Below are 23,568 nucleotides of genomic sequence, written 5' to 3'. Positions count from 1 at the left end.
TGTTCTAAAACGTTAGAATAAAAAAAATCATATAAAAGACACCCACATTTGGTCTATATTTCAATAAACTGTCAACTTCCAAAGAAATCTCATAAGTACCGATTTGGGGGGAAAGTCAAATTATATGACATAATCAAAATTCTTGTCTACTGGGCCAGCATTGCAATGAATTATTATAGAAACCTTCTTTTTCAGAGAGGAAGAAAGCCAGGAAGAAGTTAATATAAACCTCTAGGCAGAAGACTTTGCCAGGAAAATGACTTCTAGTGATATAAACACAAGGCAGATGTTCCAAAAGAAATTTTAAATTTAATTAGACATGAGTCTCCCAGCCATTACCTGTATGCACGCGAGACAATGGTCACAAACTGGATTTTTAGGATCATCTTTATTAACATATAAAAAATCCCACTTCTTACAAGTCAGTAGGATGAAAATTTATCTGTGAACTAGTGAAATTTCAGCATTTTCAAAGTTTAAGTAATAGCAGAAGTATCTTGATTTGATGAATGTAGTCATTTTGTTTCCCCTCTATCCTTAAAGTACAAGTTCCACTGAACAAAAGGGCAAAAGAAACCATTCCTATACTGAGTTTTATTAATTTATGGTAAGGATTGACCAAACTGGTAATTTTAAGAGTATCAAAATTATAATGACCATTACAGTTGTTCATTTGATATATTTCAGCTATATTTATAGTAAAATATATCACAGATGAAGAATAAATTAACATATTAGATCCCTAGAAGTTTCAGCTTAAATTTTCTCCTTATTACACCTAAGGTCTTTCATTCATTTTCTGATTTTCTATTGTGAATTCATTTTAAAAATCAAGAAAATACTTTTCAAGTTCAGGAATTGTTATATGACAATTATTTTTGTGCCGGCAAATTAAAAACAATTCAACCTTTTAAAAATTTCTTCACTTAAGAGCTCACAATTAAGGTCTCTTAATTGTGAAATTGTGGTTTTATTTAAATTTATTTCCTAGATTTTTTAGTTGTATTTTTCCCTACCTCAGTGCATGAATGCAATATATCATTCTTGGTATGTTTTTCCGGTCATACACATCTGTTGTTTCTGGATAAAATATCTGGAAAAGAAAAGAAGCAATGGATTATTATGTTCGGCTTGTCACAATTATTTTAACTCTCCCAAATGATCCTATTTTGACCCTGTTCTGATTTATTTAAACACAGGAACTTCTTGGTTGTTGCTCATCTTGCTCCACAAGGGGACCAATAACCACAGCAGGTCCCCTGCTTGACACCTTACACCTGTTGGTGGCTGAGATAGGGGTTCCATGGTGGCCCAGGGTTGAGCGGAAGTATCACTCTGTGAGGCATGAGCTTGAGAGGTCTCCTTCCTGAGTTGTGGGGTTTTTTTTAATCACACTGTTGAAATCTTGGCCACATAGTTGTAAATATGTAAGCACACTCTTATGACACACACATACCCATTGATATTTTTGTCTGCTTAAATTTAAAGCTGGTTAAGTTAGTATATATAAAGTATGAATAAAAAATATCTATCATTTCAGGCTCACCCTCCACTCCCTGCCCTAGAGTGTGGCTAGTAGCATTCTGATGTGTATTTTTTCTAGTGTTATTATATATGTCTCTGATTTTTCTCATTTTGTATGTGTGAAAACAAAACTGTACAAATCGTAAGCCTGTTTAAGACAGTGGAGAGACATAATTGTTTCCAGCCCCTTCATCATTTTATAACATTATTTTTAATGGTTGCATGTGATCCTTTTATGTTTTTGAACATAATTTAACCAGTTCCTTATGGCTGAACATCTTTTTGCCTCCAAGTTTTTCCTTATTATAAGTCACTGCAATGAACATTCCTGCATTTTTGGGGTACTGATTGCTTCTTTAGTATAAACATATAAATATGGAGTTAGTAGATTGAGAGATGTGAACATAAAGCTTTGAACAGACATTTATGCTATTGTTAAGCTTGAAACTGCGAGCCTAATAAGAAACAAACATGAGAATGAGGCACCAAATCTATCTATTCCTAAGAATGCACATGCGTGTCCACATTTGAGACTCAAGTGCAGTTTTCTATTGGACATTGAAAAAAGCTGAGAAAAGAAAGAAGCAATTCTTCTTGAGCTATAAATGTATAGTCACTGAGCACATAGAAGAGTATCTCTAACCTAGGAAATTTCAAAGGTCTCTGCAATGTTCCCTTAACATATTGCCATGAAAATGTCACTGACTAGAGCAATACCAGTGCAAAAGAATGTTACCAGGTTTAAAGCTTTACTGTACAAGCAGAGGACAATGACAGAACCCCTTCCCTTTTCTTTAAACAATAAGCTTTTATATTTATATTTCTCTTGGGAAATCATTATGAATAGGTCTTCTAGCAAGGAGATGGGATCATATTATTGTTCACCAAAACATTTTCTTCACCGCTGTATCCTAGTACCTACCAAGATGCTGGGCACAGAGTAGGCAGTAATATTGACAAATGAAGGAATTAAGAGCAGTCAAATACATCAAAGTTGATTCAGTCTCACGTCCCTGACATATAAATATTGATGAATTCAAAACAAACAATGTTACAACAGAATCTGCTATGTGGATCATTTGTTAGGCTTAAAATCAAGAGAAATCTGACCCAACATACGCACAATTTGAAAAGGTTTAAATAAAATCTATCAAACAAAATGAGTTTATACTAACGTATCACCTCCAAAAAACCCTTTTAAAATTTCCTTATTAATCTGTTTACCACTCAGTCCCCCCTTAGTACTTTCTAAATCACACTGTAGAAATATGAATTCTGTATTATTGTGAGAGCCCAGAAGGAACAGCATTTAATATTCTGGGTATTGAAGAGAAGAAAAAGTAGTGTGATTAAAATGGCAGAATAAAATAAGTTAACATGACTATTTTGAGATAAAATAAGCTGAGTTAAAACAGAGATGAACACTATTATATTAAATATATATATTATATTAAAAATATAATATATAATATATATTATATTAAAAATAGACATTCACAATTTAAGGAGTTGTTTTTGTTATGGTGGTTTTTTTTATTGCAAAGCTGGATTAATAACAAAAATACCACAGGTTTTATTAAATCAGCAGTCCACCCCCTCGTCTCCAAGCTGGATCACTCCTCCTAAGCAATATTCTAGTAGTCGTACATACTAAACGATGCAAAGGAGTTAACTATTAATATATATAAAACTTTGAAGATCTGGAAGGGATTATGTTTAGTGAAAAAAGTGACTCTCAAAGGGTAGCTACTGTTTGATTCCATCTCCAAGACATTTTCAAAATGACAAAACTGAGATGGTCACAGGGGACAGGGCTGGGGAAGGGAGGATCAGAGGGCCCACTCCTCCGAGGTACCTCTATCTTCATTGTGGAGAGGTGACACAGATCTACTCGTGAGTGAGGCTGCAGAGAAACACACACACTCTAAATGCAGGTAAGAACAGCGAGAGCCGAATAAAGTCAGCAGTCCAGTCACATGAATACACCAGTGTCATTTAGGACTGCAGTACAGTGATGAGATGTCACCAGTGGGGAAGCTGAATGATGGTTACACAAAGATGTACTATTTTTGCAACTTCCTGGGATCCTATAATTATTTCAAAATAAGTTTAAGAAATAGCTCTAAAATTTCTACCAAATGTAATCATTGCCTCATTTCCTCCACTTGTCTATTTGTCTCTCGGGCTTAAATGTGCCTGCTCTTTGAATTCGACAAGCTCTGAATATTTGCTGAATGTATTTTATTTTCAATATCTATTTCAAGAGAAAAAGAGATATAATGTTTTAGTCTTTAAATAGAAAGTGATGCCATTATTTATAATGATACTTTACAAATAAATTTATATGTAAGTCACAGTGACACAACTGAGACCCAGAATCTTTATTTTATTTTATTTTTAATATTTTATTTTATGTAATTCTTAAATCATTTTTCATTTTCGCACAATGTATGCATTTTCATTTTGGTTACAATTGCACCCCACTTATTTTGACCCTAGTCCTGCCTCTCCCTGCCCCTCCCCCCAACTGTGTCTCTGGTCCACAGTTGCTTGTTGATTTTGATTTTCATATTGTATTAATTAGTCTTTTTTCCTGGTCCCTTATTTAGGCTCTCTCAGACCCAGAATCTTAAGTGTTAATAGCAACATAACAAAAGGAGGTGGCTACTTGAAATCAGCTATCCACCAGTTAAAGTTTGTTCTGACCTTGTTTAATTTATAAACATTTTTGCCTGACTACTCTCCATCTGTACACATACTTAAATGTGAGTTCCTGCCGTATATTACTTCCGATAGGACTTTCCATATCTCTGCTTAGCAGTTCTCACATCTCTCACTTCTGAGGCAATAAGCAATCTGCTGCATTAACACATTCCAGTCTGCCAAATCATTTTTTATATTGAGGTGCTTGCACACACTACCCGTGGCTACCTAGTTCAGGTTCCAGAATTTCAAGGCTTACCTTGGGTAGACCAATGGACTCCATGGCTCGTAGCCACTGGACTGTATTATCCGTGTGCCGGAAATGCAGGCCGGACTTCTAATGTGAGTATGGGGTAGAAAAAGAAAGAAGGGATCACACAAAAGGCGAATTATTTGTGATAACATTTTCCATTAGCAGGATGCCTTTTAATTGCCATTCCCCTGGAACAGGATTAAGGATACTCACATAAAACAATGGCACAAGTCCAAATCTAACCCTAACCTAAGTCCCTATTTTCTCCTCCTATGGCTCCATGGGTATGCATTTTTTTCTTGCTATGAGTTGTTAAATAAACCAAACTGTACTTCCCCAGGTGGGTTTCTGGGGGCCTTTGGCTACTGGGCTTCAACAATCCCAAATCATGTTAACAAAGACACCCTATCTGTTTAGTGGTCTTAGTAAATGGGTAACCTCTTTGAACCTTTCTTCCTATGCCATCAAATGGAAACAGGTTGCTTCTCAGAGTTTCAGAGATTAAATGAGAATATACATAAAGCACTTTATCACAAAGTGCACTTAAGAGTGCAATAAATACTAGCTATTATATTATTATGCTGTAAGACTGGGCTTAAAATTTTTATTCGTCTTTAAGTTCAGAAAAAGGTTAGAGTTTTATGCAAGAGGAATGGAGGGCGAATGTGGTTATCTTGATCATATTTCTATAATAAATGAAATGACAGCTTTCCTGTCTTTTATTCACTTTCAACACATGAGGAATACTAACTTCAGAACCATGTCTTCACAGAAGAAGCTTTAGTTGCAGTAACACTTCCAATCTACTAGATTTTCTTTAATGAGAACAAAATGGTCTTCTAAAAACAGTCTTAGTCCATTATAAACATTTTTAGCTAGTCCTTTTTTTTTAACCAGTCCTACATTTAACACTAAATTAGGTGGGTTGTAAATAGTTATGTTTCTTTCAGGTAGCGGACCAGAAATTATATGTTGATTTTCCACTGCTGAGCAATTACAGCATCAGCAAACAAGGCTGACCCTATGCTTAGGGTCAAGAGTGGTTTGCAAGACCCCTGAGTCCAAGATCGAATATTCTGTCCAATTACTGCTCATGAAGCCTCAGAACAAGCAGCACCTCAGACACTCACCTCTAGCAGGCACTGTGCCAGGTGCCTCGCATGGATGCACTTAAGAGTGCACTACATATAAGCTATTGTATTATTACACACTTAAGAGTGCAATAAATCATGTTATATATACGTATATACATATACATACATATACACACACATTTGTTTCTTACAGTTTCTCAACAAAGATGGCTGTAGTTATTACTCCAACTCCACAGGTAAGGAAACAGACTCACAGAGGCAAAGTTAGTGGTGAAGCCAGATGCCTAAGTATTTTGACTCTCCACCTCACACTATGCACCACTATATACCTGCTTTCCCTATCTAATGCTCACCTAAATATTCAACAGCATTTATTGTAAGCCAACAATTATCAGTGCACTGTCAGGAATGATACACTTCTTTTGTCTTTGAGTTCTGAAGCTGAGTCCTCTCCAAATAATGTCCTTCCTTCCCTTTCTGTCTCCTCTCCCCCACTCCTCCTAGTCAACTCTCATCATTCAAACCTCCACAGTGGAAACCTTCCTGGTTTCTTCACCACTTTTTCTAGAAAAGACCCTCTCTCCTTGGTTGTGTCCCACTGCCCATCCACTCATCTTCTCTTCACCACTCTCCACTCATTTCTAATTCCTTTGCCAGATTCACTTTGTTTTCCCTCTTGAATCCATTCACTTCTTATCTATGTCACCTGTCACCTCGACTGAACAATGTCCTTGCTGGACTCTGCCTCCACCTTCAACCTCCCTCCAACTGATTATTCACATAGCAGAGAACTGATCTTTCCAAAGCACAAGCCACACCAAGATGCCTGCAGCTAATATTTCAATGATTCCCCTGGCCTGAGGATGAAATCACAGACACTCCACGTGTGGTTGTGTCTCTGCCTCTGCTTCCCTCCTGGTCACCAATGTTGCCCATTACCCATTCCACCAGTCAACACCAAGGCCTTTAGATCTTGAGGACAGAGCTATGTCCCTGGGCACACAAGGTCAAATGGGGGGCAGGGGGTTGCCATATTTTACAGTTGCGATTTAGTAGCCCCTGTGAAGAAGGGCCCATGCTAACTGGACTCATGGCTTCCAGATGGCACACCAAGGGGCTGGCCCCAGTCAGCAAACAGCTCCTTGTGTCCCAACATTCTCCATGCAGTTCCATGATTTAGTGCTTCTTGGACAGGACCACTAAGTTCTGAAGAGCACAAGAACAGGAAATGAACTCTCCTGTCCACTGCTATTTGTTTCCTTTCATTTTTGTAAAAGAAATGAAATGACCTCAAAGTAAAATTTTGTGATTCTGTGGCAAATCATTAAAAATTCCTACCTGAGGACATTAAGCACTTTCAGGGATTTAATCAAAGGAGAAGAAAAGACAGGCCCCTTCTCTCTAGTGAACAAAGGGGCAGTTTCCATCTGTTTCATGCCTTCTCCCACATTACAGCTGGCATCAACCACCCTCCTTCTGCTACTCCCCTTCTTTCCACCCCTCTCGGCACCCCTTCTGTGCATCCCAGTTTTTCAGGGGCAGGATGGGATGGGGAATGTTACTGCAAGTGTTACTGCAAGTGTTACTGCAAGTGTTACTGCAAGAAAACAACACTTCCCTCTCTTGCCATGCTTGGCTCAGGGATGTCATCACCTGCCTAGCTCCATATGTATTTTATTTTGTGACAAGAGATTGGAAATAGTTTCCCTGTCCTCATTCCAAAGAGAGGTTACTATTTATTCAAATAGTAGGATCTCTGATGCCAGAAGGTAAGAGTACCTGTTTGAGTTGCCATGAGGTGGTCCACAGCTCTTACGGTCCTAGTGGATTACAGGAAAGAGATACCTTTCCTATACATGTATGACATGCCAGGAGGAGAAAAGTGTCAGTCCACCCTCTGCTCAGAAGCCCACCTACACTGAAAGTCTTTTTTTTGGACTGATTCTCACCATCCTCAACATCAAGATAAAATACCCATAACCCCTTTCAGAGTGGGGAGAACCCAACTCAAGTATGCTTTACTCTTGTAAATCCACACAGCTGGTAGCACCAATATGCATGTATCTTGGCAATAACCACTACAGAGATGCAATGAAAAAAAAATCATGCTCTAACCTGTGCACAAATGTTAACTTATTTTGTGACATGGAAATATCAGTGATTTTTTCCCCCTTAAGTTTAAAAAACATTCTTCAATATTAAGAAGAATGAATTGTGGCACGGAAGTGATTGTTTAAACAAGTCTTATAAAAGGCTATATAATAAGCTGAAATTTTGGGGTGAAACACCTGATTTAATAAACTCATTAGCATTAGCGAATGCTAATGATTCACTCACAACATTATTCAAGGAAGAAACTTTGCTTAGTAACCTTCTAGACAATATCATGAAAACAGACTCAGAAGAGATTTGTCAATTCATGCTGTCACTTAACTTGAATATTACTCAAACATTTGCTCTGAATTCAAATTACGTATTTTAAAAAGAAACTGTCTTAATAACAACTGAGAGGCATTTATAATCATTCAGTAAGTGAGAAATAATTCCCTTTTCAACTATGTTGTCCCTGTAATTTTAAAAGTAACTTTTAAGGACACTTGAAAAGCTGTAGATAAAAAATACTTACATACAGAACCAAACACAATATATTAAGAAAATATGGCATCAAATTTCAAGGAAGCTTTAGGAAGCCTGGCTCAAGGTAGAATAGAGAGCACATATTCCAGGAGAGACCACCACACATATTAAAATTCACCTTTAAAGATATATCTAATGACAGGGTCCTTTAAGTTGGTGTTTACTTATCCCTCCATTTTTTTTTAACCTAATTTTTTTTTAAAGATTTATTTATTTATTTATTTATTTATTTATTTATTTATTTATTTATACAAGCACTGGGTACAGTCAGAAGTGCAGAAGGGTGAGAAAATTCACCAGAGACAGAGCAGGGAATAGAACAGGCAGACTGACGAAATACATAGCTGAGGGGAGCAGTGGGCGCCAGGAGAGCCATGTGGGACTCTCGCACGTGGCCGGGGATTGAACCGGCACTGCAGAGGCTGCGGGCAGCTTCGCAGCCCAGCGCTCAACCGCTGAGCCACCAGGCCCTATCCCTCCATTTTTCAATAGAAAATTTCAAACATAAAATAGTAGCCAGGATAATACAATGAGCTCCTCATACCCATCATTCAGCTTCAGTAATTTTGAATTCATGGTCAGTCTTTAATCATCTTTCTACCAACCCGGTCCCAATGACTTTGAAGGAAATCCTAGATCTTCCACCTTACCTATACATACATAGACATGTATCTCTAAAAATGTAAACATTTTAAAATGAGTACAAGATTGGTATCAAAATTTTTAACATTAATATAAGATTGGTATTTATTTTCATGTTATTTTCTCCCCTATACACCATTTCAAATTAGCCATGAAATAATTCTTTTTTTTTTTTTTTTTTAAAGATTTATTTATTTATTTATACAAGTGCTGGGTACAGTCAGAAGCACAGAAGGGTGAGAGAATTCACCAGAGCCAGAGCGGGGAGCAGAGCAGGCAGAAGGAGCGAAGCACACTGCTGAGGGGAGCAGCGGGCGGCAGGAGAGGTCTGCGCACCATGTGGGACCCTCACCCAGTGGCCGGGGAGCAGCCGGGGATCGAACCTGCGCTGCAGAGGCTGCGGGCAGCCTCACAACCCAGCGCTCAACCACTGCGCCACCGGGGAGGCCCATGAAATAATTCTTGAAACTAGTTGTATACAAAAAGGTTAGTCTTAACACCTAGTGGAAAAGAACGCCTACCTTGCTATTCACCGTTACTACTCTTTTTATCAAATTGTTCCTAACTTTTTAGGGCCACAAGTTCAAGTCCCAGCTGGGTAACTTTATCCTTGAGGAAACGAGGAGACTCATAAATTGTGTCCATGGTGCAAAAGGGAGAAGAGTGCTCCCACTTTCACATTGACTGGCACTAATAAAAATGACCTCCATGAAGGAATGATGGGGGGTTGTGAAGTCCCACCAATTGGAGGTCTTTCAGCCTCGGTCCAGAAATAGAAACTCTTTGCTTTTAAAACTGCAGTTGCCTCAGGAATGTTTATTAACAGGCTTCAAACACCAAGGACACCCCCTTTCCCATAAAGTCCTGGCAGAAGCATGAAGAATAAAAGAAGGAAAAGGAAACAGAACATTGAACTTTCACTCGTAGCTAGAGCTAAAACCAATCAGATCTTAGTTACCTTATAACGTGTTTGTTCCACATCGTAGATCTTTTTCTCTGATACCATTTTCGGGGCAAAGAACTTGGCCAACTTGGCCAGGTAAACTCCATTCCGAAGCCCTTCTTCCAATTCAGTAGTTGGTGGCAATTCTTCCACTAAGCAAACTTCCATCCACCTAGAGGGATAAAAAAAAATCTTCAAGTGACTCCTCTTGGGTAATTTTCTATCAATGAAGAGACTGAGCATTTCATGGTGTTTGAAACTGTTAACAAGGGAGTTGGATATGAAACACCTGAGGTGTGACAGAGCCGAAAGGAGGACTTTCTGTGTGGAACAAAGAATCAGAACAGGAGATGAACAGGGAGAATCACAGCCCAGAGGCACTGAGCTGGTCACCAAGCCAGAGCTTGTCAGCTTCACCTTTGCTGGAGTCACTGCCAATTCTCTCTAATGCCAAAGAGGAAAAAGGCCAAACCATTTTGTATTGGGTGAAATTAGTTCTGCTGACATTACAGAAATAGTGATTCCAAGTTTATGAACCCTTATTAGAAGAGATTCTTGCAGAGGCTATACCTTGGGGAGAGCAGATTCCAAGGTAGTGCAAAATGTACAGTTGCTCAAGTCCAGAAACAACTAGCAGAAGAGGTAGGAAGGCCTGCAAAAGGGGATCAAAACTTCAGAAAACAGGGAGTCCTTGAATAATACATATTCTGTTTTCAAATACCAACTTATTACAATTTATTACAACTTATTACAACTTGCCCACTTTTGGGGGAAGATACACTATTTACTGATTCTGAAAAAATACTTTAGAGAAAAATCAGATCAAATATTAGGACATTTTACTAGGATTGTAGAAAAGAGAGCACCAAGGTCATTACTAACTCAAGGACACAGAGTGGGAGGGGAGCCAGGCCAGTTCATATTTCACACTGGTGTGCCGAGAGCTGGCCCGAGTTATGAGGCTAACACTATCCATTCTACAGGAGCTATTATTGTTAGATCCAAGGGGCAGGCACGAAGGTCAGTGGAGGGCTGGAGGGCACAGTCCTGCCAGAGATCCACAAAGAAATCATAAACTATTAATGTAGGCCATATCTGTATAGCCAGTTCCCTCAGAAGATCATTAACACAACACTGTCTGATCCTATCATCATTTAGCAGACAGTAACACACTGTTCTGCATTATTAGAAGCTGACCCTGATCCAACTTAAACATCTCATGTGTTTACAGCTCTGGGACAACTTCTTTTAAAAGCTCAGAGCCCCTAATAAGCAAAGAGTGTTTACTGATCACTTATTAGTCATTGTGATACAAGGAATATATGAGAAAAATAAAAACACAGCCCTGCCTTCCAAGAACATTAACTGCACTTGAAAAGGCAAAGCAATTCCAAGGAAAAACCAGGGGACCATATAAGAGAGACTGTGAAGTCCGGCACACATGGAAGTGCGTAAGAGGAAAAGGTTTGGGGAAGGGAATGTCACCGGATTATTACTGTAGTAATAGGGAGAACACTGAATAGGGGGCAGGCCTGGATTTAGCCTAGAAAAGTTGAGAGTTTGGAAAGGCAAGGGGAGTAGGATAGATGAAAGGCATAAAGGAAACATGGCTGACTTATGGAGATAACCCAGAGAAGACTTCAGACCTTTGGAGTTCTTGAGGAGAAAGGAAATAAAGCTGAGGACATAAAGGCAGGTCAGGCTCTGGGGGACAGAGCACAGGAGGTGGTGGGGTGCTCTGTGCTGTCACAGGAAGCAGAGAGCTTCTGGCAGCTTCGCAGCAGAGGAGTGACATGCTGACAGTGGCAATTAGAGAAAATTAATCTTGCATGATGGCAGCTCAGAGTCAAAGAGCTCTGTTGGGTCTTTCCTGTTGTGAAGAACTGAGGGACTAGATTAGATAGGAAGAAATGGGAAGGGAGACACCTAGGAGATAATTCAAGACAGTAACAGGACTTGGTGGTATCTCAGAAAAGAGGGTTGAAGGAAAGAGAAATACTCCCAGAGGGTCCCTGTGTGAGGATGGGCAGAGTGTGAGGGGAGCTCACTGAGTAATCTCAAGAAAGTCCTTTAACCTCTCTGGGCCTCAGTTTTCTTCTCTGCTAAAGGCACAGAGGGTTAGAAGGTAAGGTCTTTCCAGCTCTAATATTCAAGTGAAACTGGGAAACTGGAAAAAGGAGAAGGTGGAAGGAGATGATAAACTTGACTTTTCACATATGCACAAGGAGAATAAGGGATACTGGGTTTATATGAGACTTGTTTCCAACAAACTGAAGAGTACTTGATAGCTTAAAAAAATTAAGACTTGATAGCTTAAAAAAATTAAGAAATCAAAAATAATTTTTCCCATAAAAATCTAAGTTCAAAGTCCTTATACTAGACTTTCTAACCAAAATAAACTATAAATTATAGCATTAGGCTATTTCATATTAAAAAAGCTATTTTAAAATAGTTATCTTGAAAAACTGAACAGATTATCTGTCACACAACAGATAACTGATTTATAACAGGGCCATGACCGAGCTACATGAGTGAGGGGTGGAGAGAAGTGAATTGACAACTGGTGGTAGGAGTAGGAGGAGATTAAGTTGACAATGAGGTCTGAGAGGTAGGAAATTAAAAGTTCTTAAGTATATTTGGCTTGTTAAAAAATATAATCACACTTATTTTTATCTACAATGGGATGTATGTACAGTTGCCTTAAAACACCAATGATACCAACAACTTGGGCTGTAGTTAACCCATTAATAATATAACCATTACTAAAGCTTATGACATGAACTGCTTGGGGTCAAGGCTATCTCTTCTTCGTAATACCACTGTGCCTGGCAACATGTTTACACACCGTGGGCACCCACAAAATCATCATTAAATAGTTGTACAGCCTAAGAAAAAATTTCAAGCATCACAGTTACATCATAAGATAATTTATGACATCCCCTAAGACTTATAAAAATGTAGCATTTTTACAACATTGGGCATGAAAAGAGATATCTATCTTCTTTCACTGCCTTCACAGTCCAAGTAAGATGCTATTGTCATTGCTATTGTCATTAATGACAACTAGTATTTCTTTTTATTTTATTTTATTTATTTCTTTTTATTTTTTTAAAATAAATTTTATTTTTATATTCCCCATACAATTGCAACACCCTTATTTTGACCCCAATTCCTCCGCTCCCCACCCCCCACCCTCCATAGAGTGTCTCTGGTTCATAGTTTTTTGTTGATTTTGATTTTCACTTTCTTATAGTTATTCATTTTCCTGGTCCCTTATTTAAGTTTTCTAGATTCCTGCTATGAGTGAGACCATCCAGCATTTTTCTTTTTCTTTCTGGCTTATTTCCCGGAGCATGATTTAATGCTATTCCAATAAAAATGTCAATGTCATTCTTCAAAGAAATAGAACAACTATTGATAAAATTCATATGGAATCACCAAAACCCCCGAATAGCCAAAGCTCTCCTGAAAAAAAAAAGAAGGGAATGGAGGCATCACACTCCCAGACTTCAAACTATACTACAAAGGCATAATCATCAAAACTGCACGGTATTGGAACAAGAACAGACATACAGACCAATGGAATAGAATAGAAAATCCAGAAATAAACCCCCAGATTTATTGTCAACTAATCTTTGACAAAGGAGCAAAGACTATGCATTGGAGCAAAGAAAGTTTGTTCAATAAATGGTGCTGGGGAAACTGGGGTGCTACATGCAAAAGAATGAAGCTTGACTACTACCTCACACCATGCACAAAAACCAACTCAAAATGGATTAAAGAACTAGGCATAAGACCTGAAACCATAAAATAAATAGAAGGAAATATAGCAAAACACTACATGACATGCACCTCAAAGACATCTTTACAGACACATCACCCAAAGTAGTGATAGTGAAGGCAAAGATAAACAGCTGGGACTACATCAAATTAAAGAGCTTCTGCACAGCAAAAGAGACAATAACAAAAACAAAGAGAAACCCCACCGACTGGGAGAACATTTTTGCACACAACACTAATGATAAAGGACTGATCACAAAAATCTGCAAAGAGCTGACGAGACTCAACAACAACAAAGAAAATAATCCAGTCCAAAAATGGGCAGAAGAGCTAAAAAGAAACTTCTCTGAAGAGGAAATGCAAATGGCCAACAGGCATATGAAAAAATGTTCACCATCACTTGTAATCAGGGAAATGCAAATCAAAACTACCATGAGACAACTAGTATTTCTGAAGCACTGTTTTGTGCTACTTTATGGGTACTGTCATTTAATCCTCAAGACCATAAGAAAGAGGTGCCATGAGAACCACAGTTTGCTGATGATAGCCTGAGGCTCGGCGAAGGCCAAGGCCACACAGCTAATAATTGAAAGAACTCAAAGCTGTCAGGGGTATTCATTCCCTAATTTCATTTTTTAACTTCTCACAACTCACCAAACAAAAGAATGAATCCTTCAGTCCAGTGCCACAGCCCAGTGTAAAATAAAAGAAATAATAAGGCTACTTGTGGGGTAGCACTTCCATGGCTTGGAGACACACATGCAGTCACTCTTCCATGTAAGGTCAGAGGATGGTCTATCACTGTGAGATGTGGATCAATTTTTCAGGGCTTCAACTGTTCTCTTAGAAGTCCCTCTTTGTTACCTACCTCATGATGGTAAATGGTGAATGACCTGGGCTGTCTCTTTTGGGTGTCACACAAGCAGGGGTTGGTATGAGAAGTTTAGTCTTTCCAAATAGGGTCACTGTCTAGAAACTCCTGTGAGATTAGACAGGTTCTCATAGAGTCTAACAATAATATCATATTTGGAAAATCCTATCTAATATTAGTCGGTACATGATAAATACACATTGACTGGTAGCAAGGCTATTCTTCTGGGAGAGTTATTCAACACTGCTCACAGAATAACCAGCTAGACTGGCCACTTACCGTTGCTCTAAAAGTATTAATACCATCTACTGAAATATGCTAATTTCTAAACTAGGACAGGGTTGAATATCCTTTTGATCTATTTTCAAAACTAAGAAGCAGGAGAACTTAGAGTAAAGATACCAAGTGGTTCAACCCAGAGGCTAGGAGGCTGCCAGGAGTGGCCACAGCCCCATAGTATCTGTGTGGGGGCAAGTCACTGGTCTGTGACCACAGAATATGAGGAAATGATGTCTCTCCTGAGGCCTGATTCAGGAAAGTCTCCCCAATGAACCTACATTCTCTGCTACTGTCTGCTAGCTGGACACTAAAGCCCATGGCAACCTTGAAAGAGAAGGTGTTAGAACCCCCATTAGCCTGGGTCGCTCTGAATAACTACGTGCTAGCTCCCCTCCCTAATTCCCCTAATCCTCACCCTGCACTACTGAATCTTTACATGAGCAAGAATTAAACTACTATTGGGGCCTCCCTGGTGGCGCAGGCGGTTGAGCACAGCGCTGTGAAGCTGTCCGCAGCCTCTGCAGCGCCAGTTCGATCCCGCCAGCCATGAAGCAATCCACATGGCACGGCAGGTCTCTCCTGTCTCGCCCGCTGCTCCCCTCAGCAGTGTATTTCAGTCAGTCTGCCTGTTCTGTTCCCTGCTCTGTCTCTGGTGAATCCTCTCACCCCCCCATGCATCTGGCCTGTGCCCCGGTTCTTGTATAAATAAATAAATCTTAAAAAAAAAAAAAAGAATTAAACTACTATTTCCAACCCCCAACTTAGTGACTTATCTATTACATAAGCTGGTGTTACCCCGCCAAACCAATAAACATTCTAAGTGTGATTTTTAAGGTCTGTTGGGGGTCAAGGTTTCTATAATAATCCCAGTGTAGAGACAGATGGCTTGATGTCCAGGAAGTCTGGCTTTGCAGTTACAGCTGGATTTACTGGAACAGGTCACTTCAAATTCTGAGCACTCAGTTTTTAGTCTTTCAGCATAAAATTATAATGGAATTCAATATTACACTATAATTATGTAATATAATTGCTTTGTTTAAAAAACAGTTATTGGGCAATAATCTACATGCTCACTCATTTAAAATGCACAATGCAATGATTTTTAGCATATTCTGAGTTGTGACACCATTGTCAATTTGGAACATTTTCACGCTGCAACTCACTAATTCAGTTTCTGTCACTAGATCAATTCTGGACATTTCATATGAATGGAATCAAGCAGTATGTGACCTTGCGTGACTAGCTTCTTTCACTTAGTGTGATGTTTTCAAGGTTCACCTATGGTGAAGATGTATTGATAGTGCATTTTCCTTTTTTTACTATTGAATACTACTCCCCTGTATGACCATATCACATTTTTTTTCTTTTTTTTTTTTTAAGATTTATTTATTTATTTATACAAGCACTGGGTACAGTCAGAAGCTTGGGAGGGTGAGAGAATTCACCAGAGCCAGAGTGGGGAGCAGAGCAGGCAGAAGGACCGAAGTACACTGCTGAGGGGAGCAGCGGGCGCAGGAGAGGTGTGCGTGCCATGTGGGACCCTCCTCCGGTGGCCGGGGAGCAGCCGGGAATCGAACCAGTGCTGCAGAGGCTGCGGGCAGCTTTGCAACCCAGCGCTCAACCGCTGCGCCACCAGGGAGGCCCCCATATCACATTTTATTTATGCTTTCATCAGTTTATGGACATCTGGTTTTTTCCCTACATTTTGGCTATATGATGTTATATAATCAATGATGTTATAAACACAGTATATATGTTTTGCACATTCTTGCTTCTCTTTAATATGTAACTTGGAGCGAAACTACTGAATCGTAAGGTAAAGAGTTCTACCATGATTTCAGAACTTCCATATTGTTTTCCAAAGCAGCTGCATCATTTTACATTCCTACCAGTAGTGTATGAAGATTCTAATTTGCCACATCCTTGTCAACACTTATCTATTTTATTATAGCCTTCCTAATGGCATCTCATTATAGTTTTGATTTTCATTTCCCTGAAAGCTAATGACATTGAGCATCTTCTAATGTGCTAATGACCCACTTGTTTATCTTTGTTAGAGTAACATCTATTCAAATCCATTTCCCATGTTTCAGTTGGGTCACCTTATTATAGCTGAGTTATATATGTTGACTTTACATATTTAGTATGCAAGTCATGAGACGTAGGATTTGAAAATATGTCTCTATTCTGTGTGTTGTCTTTTCACTCTCTTCTGGTGACTTTTGAAGGACAAAACACTCTTAATTTTGACAAATTTCCATTTATCAATTACTCTTTGGTGACCTGTATATTTGGTATTATATTTAAAAAAATCATTGCCTAACTGAAGGTCACAAATATTTGCCTATGTTTTCTTCTAAGAACTTTCTAGTTTTAACTCTTACTTTATAGTTACTTTTTGTATCTGGTGTGAGGAAAGGATCCAAAGCCATCCTTTTGTAGATGGATATCCAGTTGTGCCAGCACCATTTGTTGAAAAGACTAAACTCTCTCCCATTAAACTGACTTGGCTCTTTATTGAAAATGAACTGTAAATGTGAAACATTATTTCCAGATTTTCAATTCCATTCTAATAATATATATAACCTATGACTTATATATGAGTAGTACATAAATTATGTACACATAAAATCAAGATAGAAAGATTACATGTCATCAAGAGTCTGTAAATTTGGTATAAAAATCCATAGAAACGAAAGCCATTATTGGCCTGTCCCCACTGCTGCCCTGGCATTTACTGCTTCTACCCTGTTCCTTCAATAGATTGCTCCACAATGCCAATGTGTCTCATCCAAAGCAAAAGTTGACACTATTTCTTTTTTTTTTTAATAGAGGCATGTTATTTATTTACTTGTTTGTTTGTTTTGTTTATACATGCACTGGGTACAGTCAGAAGCGTGGGAGGGTGAGAGAATTCACCAGAGCCAGAGCGGGGAGCAGAGCAGGCAGAAGGACCGAAGTACACTGCTGAGGGGAGCAGCGGGCGGCAGGAGAGGTCTGCGCGCCATGTGAGACCCTCCTCCGGTGGCCGGGGAGGAGCCGGGGATCGAACTGGCGCCACAGAGGCCACCGGCAGCTTCGCAACCCAGCGCTCAACCACTGCGCCACCGGGGAGGCCCGACACTATTTCTTATGAGGATTTTGAAGGCTGCTGGAGAACTTTATCTCCCTTTCGTGGAAGGACTATCATATCACTATTGCTTTTCTCTCTGCAGGGAAAATTGGATCAGTTACCAGGTATAGCGAAACAAAATGCAAGTAAAAGAAAGTTCCTTTTTATCATTCAAGTATCATTCAATAAATATTTTTCATAATTTTTTTTAGGGTAAGGACATTGAGGTAGTTTCTATGTATAACTGTAAATGTACAAGGTCTGATGTACGACTGACTGGGAGAAGGGAGAGGTGGAAACATGCTGGGAGACAGATGAGGCAAGAGAAAGGTAAAATTATACCAATTTTAGGTTAAGGGCAAAAAGTAATTAATGTCATTTTGACTTATGAGGAAAAAAAGTCAAACAATAACCCATAAAAATCTTGAGACAAATGATAGTTCTATTGTGCTATTCTGTGCCTTGCAGAGCATATGAAAGTTGTTTCGCTGAGGCATTTGCTCTCTTAGTTGTTATTCAGGAAATCACCAGCTATAAATCTTGGTTTCTATCATACAGTGGTGTATGGAATAAATGTCCTGAAAGTAGAACTCCTGGCCAAGAACAGAAAACGTGTTTTCTCTGCACAAACGGTTTTAAAGCAGAAAGATCCATGAACTTTCAAATATTACAAAGTAATTTTCTCCACCTAAATATTTTGAAAATGAGCATATGAGACATTTTACAAAAGAATAAACACAAAGACCTGATATTTTTATATGTATAGTGTAATTAGTCGTCTTTTGTGCCAACAGGAATTAAAATGTCAGAAGGACTAGAATAAATTCCCATGGTAAACCTTTTTCACTCACTGGAGAGCAATTCAATGCTGTTGACATGATTCTATCAGATGTAATAGCTCAGGAGGAGCTGGGAGGTAGGAAAATACCCATCACACAACTGAGACAGGCATCCAGGGTCCCCCCTCCTTCTCTCACACAAAACATATATCTTTACTGTAAGAGTGACATGACATGTTAAGATAATGCTAATTACTTTTTTTTTTTTAAAACACAGACACACACACCCTGAGTAGAATCAATCTATGACTCTAGGATCTACCAGGAATAGAACACATTTCAAAGGACTATTTCTCATGGTTTCTATAGGAGGGAGATGATATATCAGAATCTGCTGAGTTTGGCAAGGATTTCCCAAACTGTGTTCCACAGAATACTGCCTCAGCAGAGGCTAATGGTGCCCTGGGGGCAAAGGGAGGGGGTGTCAAATAAGTTTGGAAAAGGCTGCATTTTATAACCTCTCTTGAAGATTCATGAGTTGCACTAGCATCCTGAAAGCTCAAGGAATTCCTAAAGCAAGGGACCAAGTTCAATTCCATACGCAGTGTTCTGGAAAAGCAGGTCCAAAAAAGAGGGGGAAACACTGGGTTGTAAGAACTTGAACTTGGTCCCTTACTTTAGGAATTCTGTATGCTCTACTGGGGTCCTACATTTGTGCCAATAGGTTCTCAGATGTACAACCTTCTCCCCAATATGTTTAGACAGTTATAAACTAGAGGGACAAACTTTCTGGAAAGCAATCTGATGATCTAATACTGTGTATCTGTTAAGTTTAGGGCACCAAGCTTTATGAAGTTTCATTTACTTTTCATGACCCAATGAGTTATCTTCCTTATAAAAAACAGGCAGATACCAAGGAAGATGAAATCTCTTGTCCAAGATTACATATAAGTGGAAAACACAAAATGTGAAACCAAATAGACTCTGAAGTCTGTACACTAACCACCACATTAAACTGTTTCTTGAAAGACAAGAAATTAAAGCACAACCCAGATATTTTCTCTGTGAATACAGAGCTATGATCTAAGATAATCTGCACAATATAGAGACTAAAATGACCTTTGTGTCTAACAAAATCATATTTTAATTATTGGGTAGAGTGTTTAACATTCACCTGAGATATTTTTGAAGAGCATTTGAAAAAGTGGAAAAACATTGGTGGTAAGTTTACCTGAAAAGGACATGATGTAAATTTATACAGTAAGATTATTTTGTTGCTAAATTGGCATGCATTTAAATCACTGTACACAGACTGGAAAATATATAGCAAAATACCAAAAGCAATTTTCTCTGTGTAATCACTGGTAAGTTCTTTATCTTTTCATGTATCTTAATATTTAAAATCATATTTATGTATTTCTTTCACTAATGAAATTGAGTGTATTTTTTTTCTTTCTCTTCTTTCAAAGATCTATCCATTTATTTACACAAGCACTGGGTACAGCCAGAGGCACGGGAGGGCGAGAAAGAACTCACCAAAGCCAGAGCTGAGAGCAGAACAGGCAGAGTGATGAAGTACACCGCCGAGGGGAGCAGCGGGCTGCAGGAGAGGTCTGTGCGTCATATGGGACCTCCGCCCAGTGGCCGGGGATTGAACCCGCACTGCAGAGGCTACAGGCAGCCTCGCAACCCAGCGCTCAACTGCTGCGCCACCGGGGAGGCCCAAAAGAGCTAATTTTAAAGTTTCTGTTTCCATAAAATCCAACACTTGATTCTACCTAACACTTGAGCCAAGATAAGGCAGGGGTAATGGTGTGGAGTTTGTGATGGGGAATGAAAGCAGGAGAAGACAGCAAGAGAACACTCTGGGCTTTATTATTATTTTTTTTTTATGGTTAGGAAAACCTTAAGTATTTGCATCTTTTCATATACGTATAAACCATGCCAATAGCCTAGTTTCACGGATTGGAAAGTGAAGGAGGAATTATCCTTAACAAATACATACAATAAGTCAAGATCGTGGCCTGGATCAACTTTGCTGAATAAAGTGGGGTGAAGAGAGAGAGAACTTGAAAGAGCAATTTTAGGCAAAAAGATCTGGAAAAATTCTCAGTCTATAGATACTGTAAAAAATGAAAGCATGTATTTTGGAGAGAACACACAGGGTGTGGCTTGATAATCAGTGCATGAAGAGAGTGCCTGGTTGATCAAATCAGCCATCTCAGCAGCCAAGAACAGACAAAGGTTAATACCGCACGGATGCTGCCTGTCTGGACTACAGCAACAGAGGCAGGGCAGAAATGAAGGCGGGCTATGCAACTTCTGGCATTCATGGACAGAACAAAAAGCTCTCTGACTGTGACGTTATCCATCAAGCAAAGGCAAGAATGACCCTCAAGGTGATTCAGACATGGGCCGGGCTGCACGTCCCACCAAGGCCCGGAGTGCACAGGCCTGGGGGCAAGGCTGTTCCCTCCCTGATGTCAGTGTGTCACACTGCCCCTCACTGGGTCTGGAAGACCTGGAGCTCAGTTTTGCCCGTCATCAAGAAGATTACTCTTGAGCCTAAAAATCTAATGGCATTTTCCCTGCCAGGCTCTGAAGTTGCTTGAGATCCATGGCCCTTTTCTTTCTTCCAATTCTTGCACTTTTGAAATGGCACTATGTATCCTACATGCCTGTCCCACCCTGATTTGGAAGCACATAACTTGCTGAGTTTCACAGGTTGGTAGCTGGAGAGGTTTTTTTGCCGCAGATGATATACCTCAAGTCTTATCCACACTTGATTCAGATAATAATTAGATGCAATTTGGGACTTAAGAGTTAATGCCCGAATGGGTTAAGATTTTGGGGCTGCTGGGATGTTGATGAGAACACTGTCTGGCATGTAGCAAGTGCCTTTACTGGTAGCTAGCATAGCTCTTCTTGCTCACTGCTATCTGCCAGGACCACCCTCTAGCCAAATGCCAACATAACTCGCTGCTTGCATCTGTCCTTCAGCATGATTTGCTTCGCTGTCCCCCACCATACAGACTTCCACGGGGTGGCAGCTATGCCACATGTTACCATGTTAACGTGGCTTCTCCTCCCAAAACCCTTGTGACATCCCCACCCCTCATCTGTACCATTGCTTTAATCCAGCCATCACCTCCATAATACACGTGTTCACCACACTCCATGACCCTCTGACAAATCATTTAGATGAATGTGGAGGATGAGCTGGAGCTCCCTTCCTAGGTATGTTTACTTCATAAGGGGAAACTCAGCAAAACCTTTCTCAAACAAAAATTGGGCAGTTCAGATCTTCACAGGCTCCATATTCCCAACGTGAGGGGTCCCTCAGCTTTCACACAAGATGAAGTGAGCATACTCTTTGGGGCTGGCTGAAGAAATAGCTGTTAATTTCAGTGGTGTTTGTGGGTGCAGCTGTGCGCCGAACTCTGGAAAACCTGGCTTCACAATTGCTTCTGCAACTAATTGGTCCTGGTTATGTTGGTGGGCAACCATTTCCTTGGGTCAAAATTTCTGCTTTCAGGAAATTGGGTATAATTCCAGCTACTTTGTGGGGATGTTATGAGAATTAAAAAAGATATGTCTATATCTGTCTATGTGGAGCCACCTAGTGAAAAAGTGCCCGGCATGTAATAGGTGCTTAGGAAATAATTATTCACCAAAAGAAAGAATGTGAAGGTAGGAAAGTGAGCATCCACTTAAAGTGTGAAGCCCTAGCCACAAACACTTCATTTCTCCCGGGCACCTTGGCCCAGACATCGAAGATCCAAAGTCTGAGTGCCAGTGCCTTGGAGAACTGAACTCTAGCGTTGGACTCTGGTGACCTAGCTTCCCTAGAGTGTATTGCAGGTAAATGAGGGCACCATGTTCATCTGTGGTGCAAAGTACCTTCCATTTTGCAAGATAACTGGGTGCCGGACTGTGGGAGCGAATACTGAAAATGCTAGAGCAGTTTCCTGGCAAGGAACCCTCGCCTAAGGCTTCCTCCTCAATGCCAGCCTAAACAACAACTGAAGACTTGATGAAGCAGGTTTTCCTTTCTGGGTTCATCTCCACTGAGTCCTTAATCTACCACAAAAAAATCACTGTTCTGGCATTTTTAAACTTTTTTTTTTTGCCCCAACATAGCAACATAAAAGTAGCAAGCTTAACAAAATCATTGTAAAATCACCCAGTTGGTCACACGTCCTTCCTACTCTCAACTCACCTTTTTACAGCCCTTTCCTGCTTGCCAAACAAATAGTCCCTGTGGAACTGTTAAGTAATGAACCTGAGAGAACACTGAGAATGCCATAGCTAAAGCTGGGCCGTATTTCAAAATTTAAGAAACACAGTTGGCAAAAGTGGCATTCAGTATGGGTTTCCTTCCTTCTCATCCTCTCCTGAAGCTACAGGGATCTGGTGTTCGAAGTTAACCCTTTCTTGGAAATGGGAATGAGGAAGAAATATGAAAATGGATTCTCCCAGAATCTAAAAAACAAACAACAACATAGGAGTAGCTCCAGCAGGTGGTAGTGGGGTAACGGACAATAAGACACCACTGAGAAGTGTCACAGTGACAAATGTCATCCTAGTACCACATCAAGAGCTTGTCCTTTGCCCAGCACTTATTGATTTCCCTTCCCCCCACTACCAGCTGTACCAGGAAGTGACAATTGGGGACTCACTAGATGCCATCAATCATTGTCACTAAGGAGAGAATGAAAATAATCCAGCATATGTTGTTGCAATGACTCCCACTCACTACTCCCACTCCTCACTGGCACACGATCTTTTTAAGCAACATGTCCCTTTTGGATAGCCCTTCAATGGAAATGTGTAAGGAGCAGCTAATGGGAGCACCCCAAGCACCATTCCTTTTCATGTGTGTGTCCATATTTACCGCCCACAGTTCAGGCTGAAGCAGGATCGCACACCAAGTGGCTACTCGTAATCGGGA

General features: G+C 39.7%; 1 protein-coding gene across 4 annotated transcripts in view; it reads right to left on the bottom strand.

Annotated features, from left to right (window-relative positions):
* The window catches only part of IQGAP2 (IQ motif containing GTPase activating protein 2), a 277,602-nt gene that overhangs the window by 108,282 nt on the left and 145,752 nt on the right, over positions 1–23,568 (bottom strand). For all 4 annotated transcript variants that reach the window (XM_037529125.2, XM_037529123.2, XM_054687972.1 and 1 more), the window contains exons 3-5: positions 9,812–9,968; positions 4,487–4,564; positions 1,017–1,093 (exon numbers count right to left, since the gene is read on the bottom strand). In XM_037529125.2, coding sequence (XP_037385022.1) covers positions 1,017–1,093; positions 4,487–4,564; positions 9,812–9,968 — 312 coding nt within the window. The remainder of the gene's footprint in view (positions 1–1,016; positions 1,094–4,486; positions 4,565–9,811; positions 9,969–23,568) is intronic.

This window comes from Talpa occidentalis, unplaced genomic scaffold (assembly GCF_014898055.3).
Source record: "Talpa occidentalis isolate TD23 unplaced genomic scaffold, MPIMG_talOcc4v2.1 talOcc4.6, whole genome shotgun sequence".
Lineage (NCBI taxonomy): Eukaryota > Metazoa > Chordata > Mammalia > Eulipotyphla > Talpidae > Talpa > Talpa occidentalis.
This window is presented reverse-complemented; position numbering and strand designations above follow the sequence as displayed.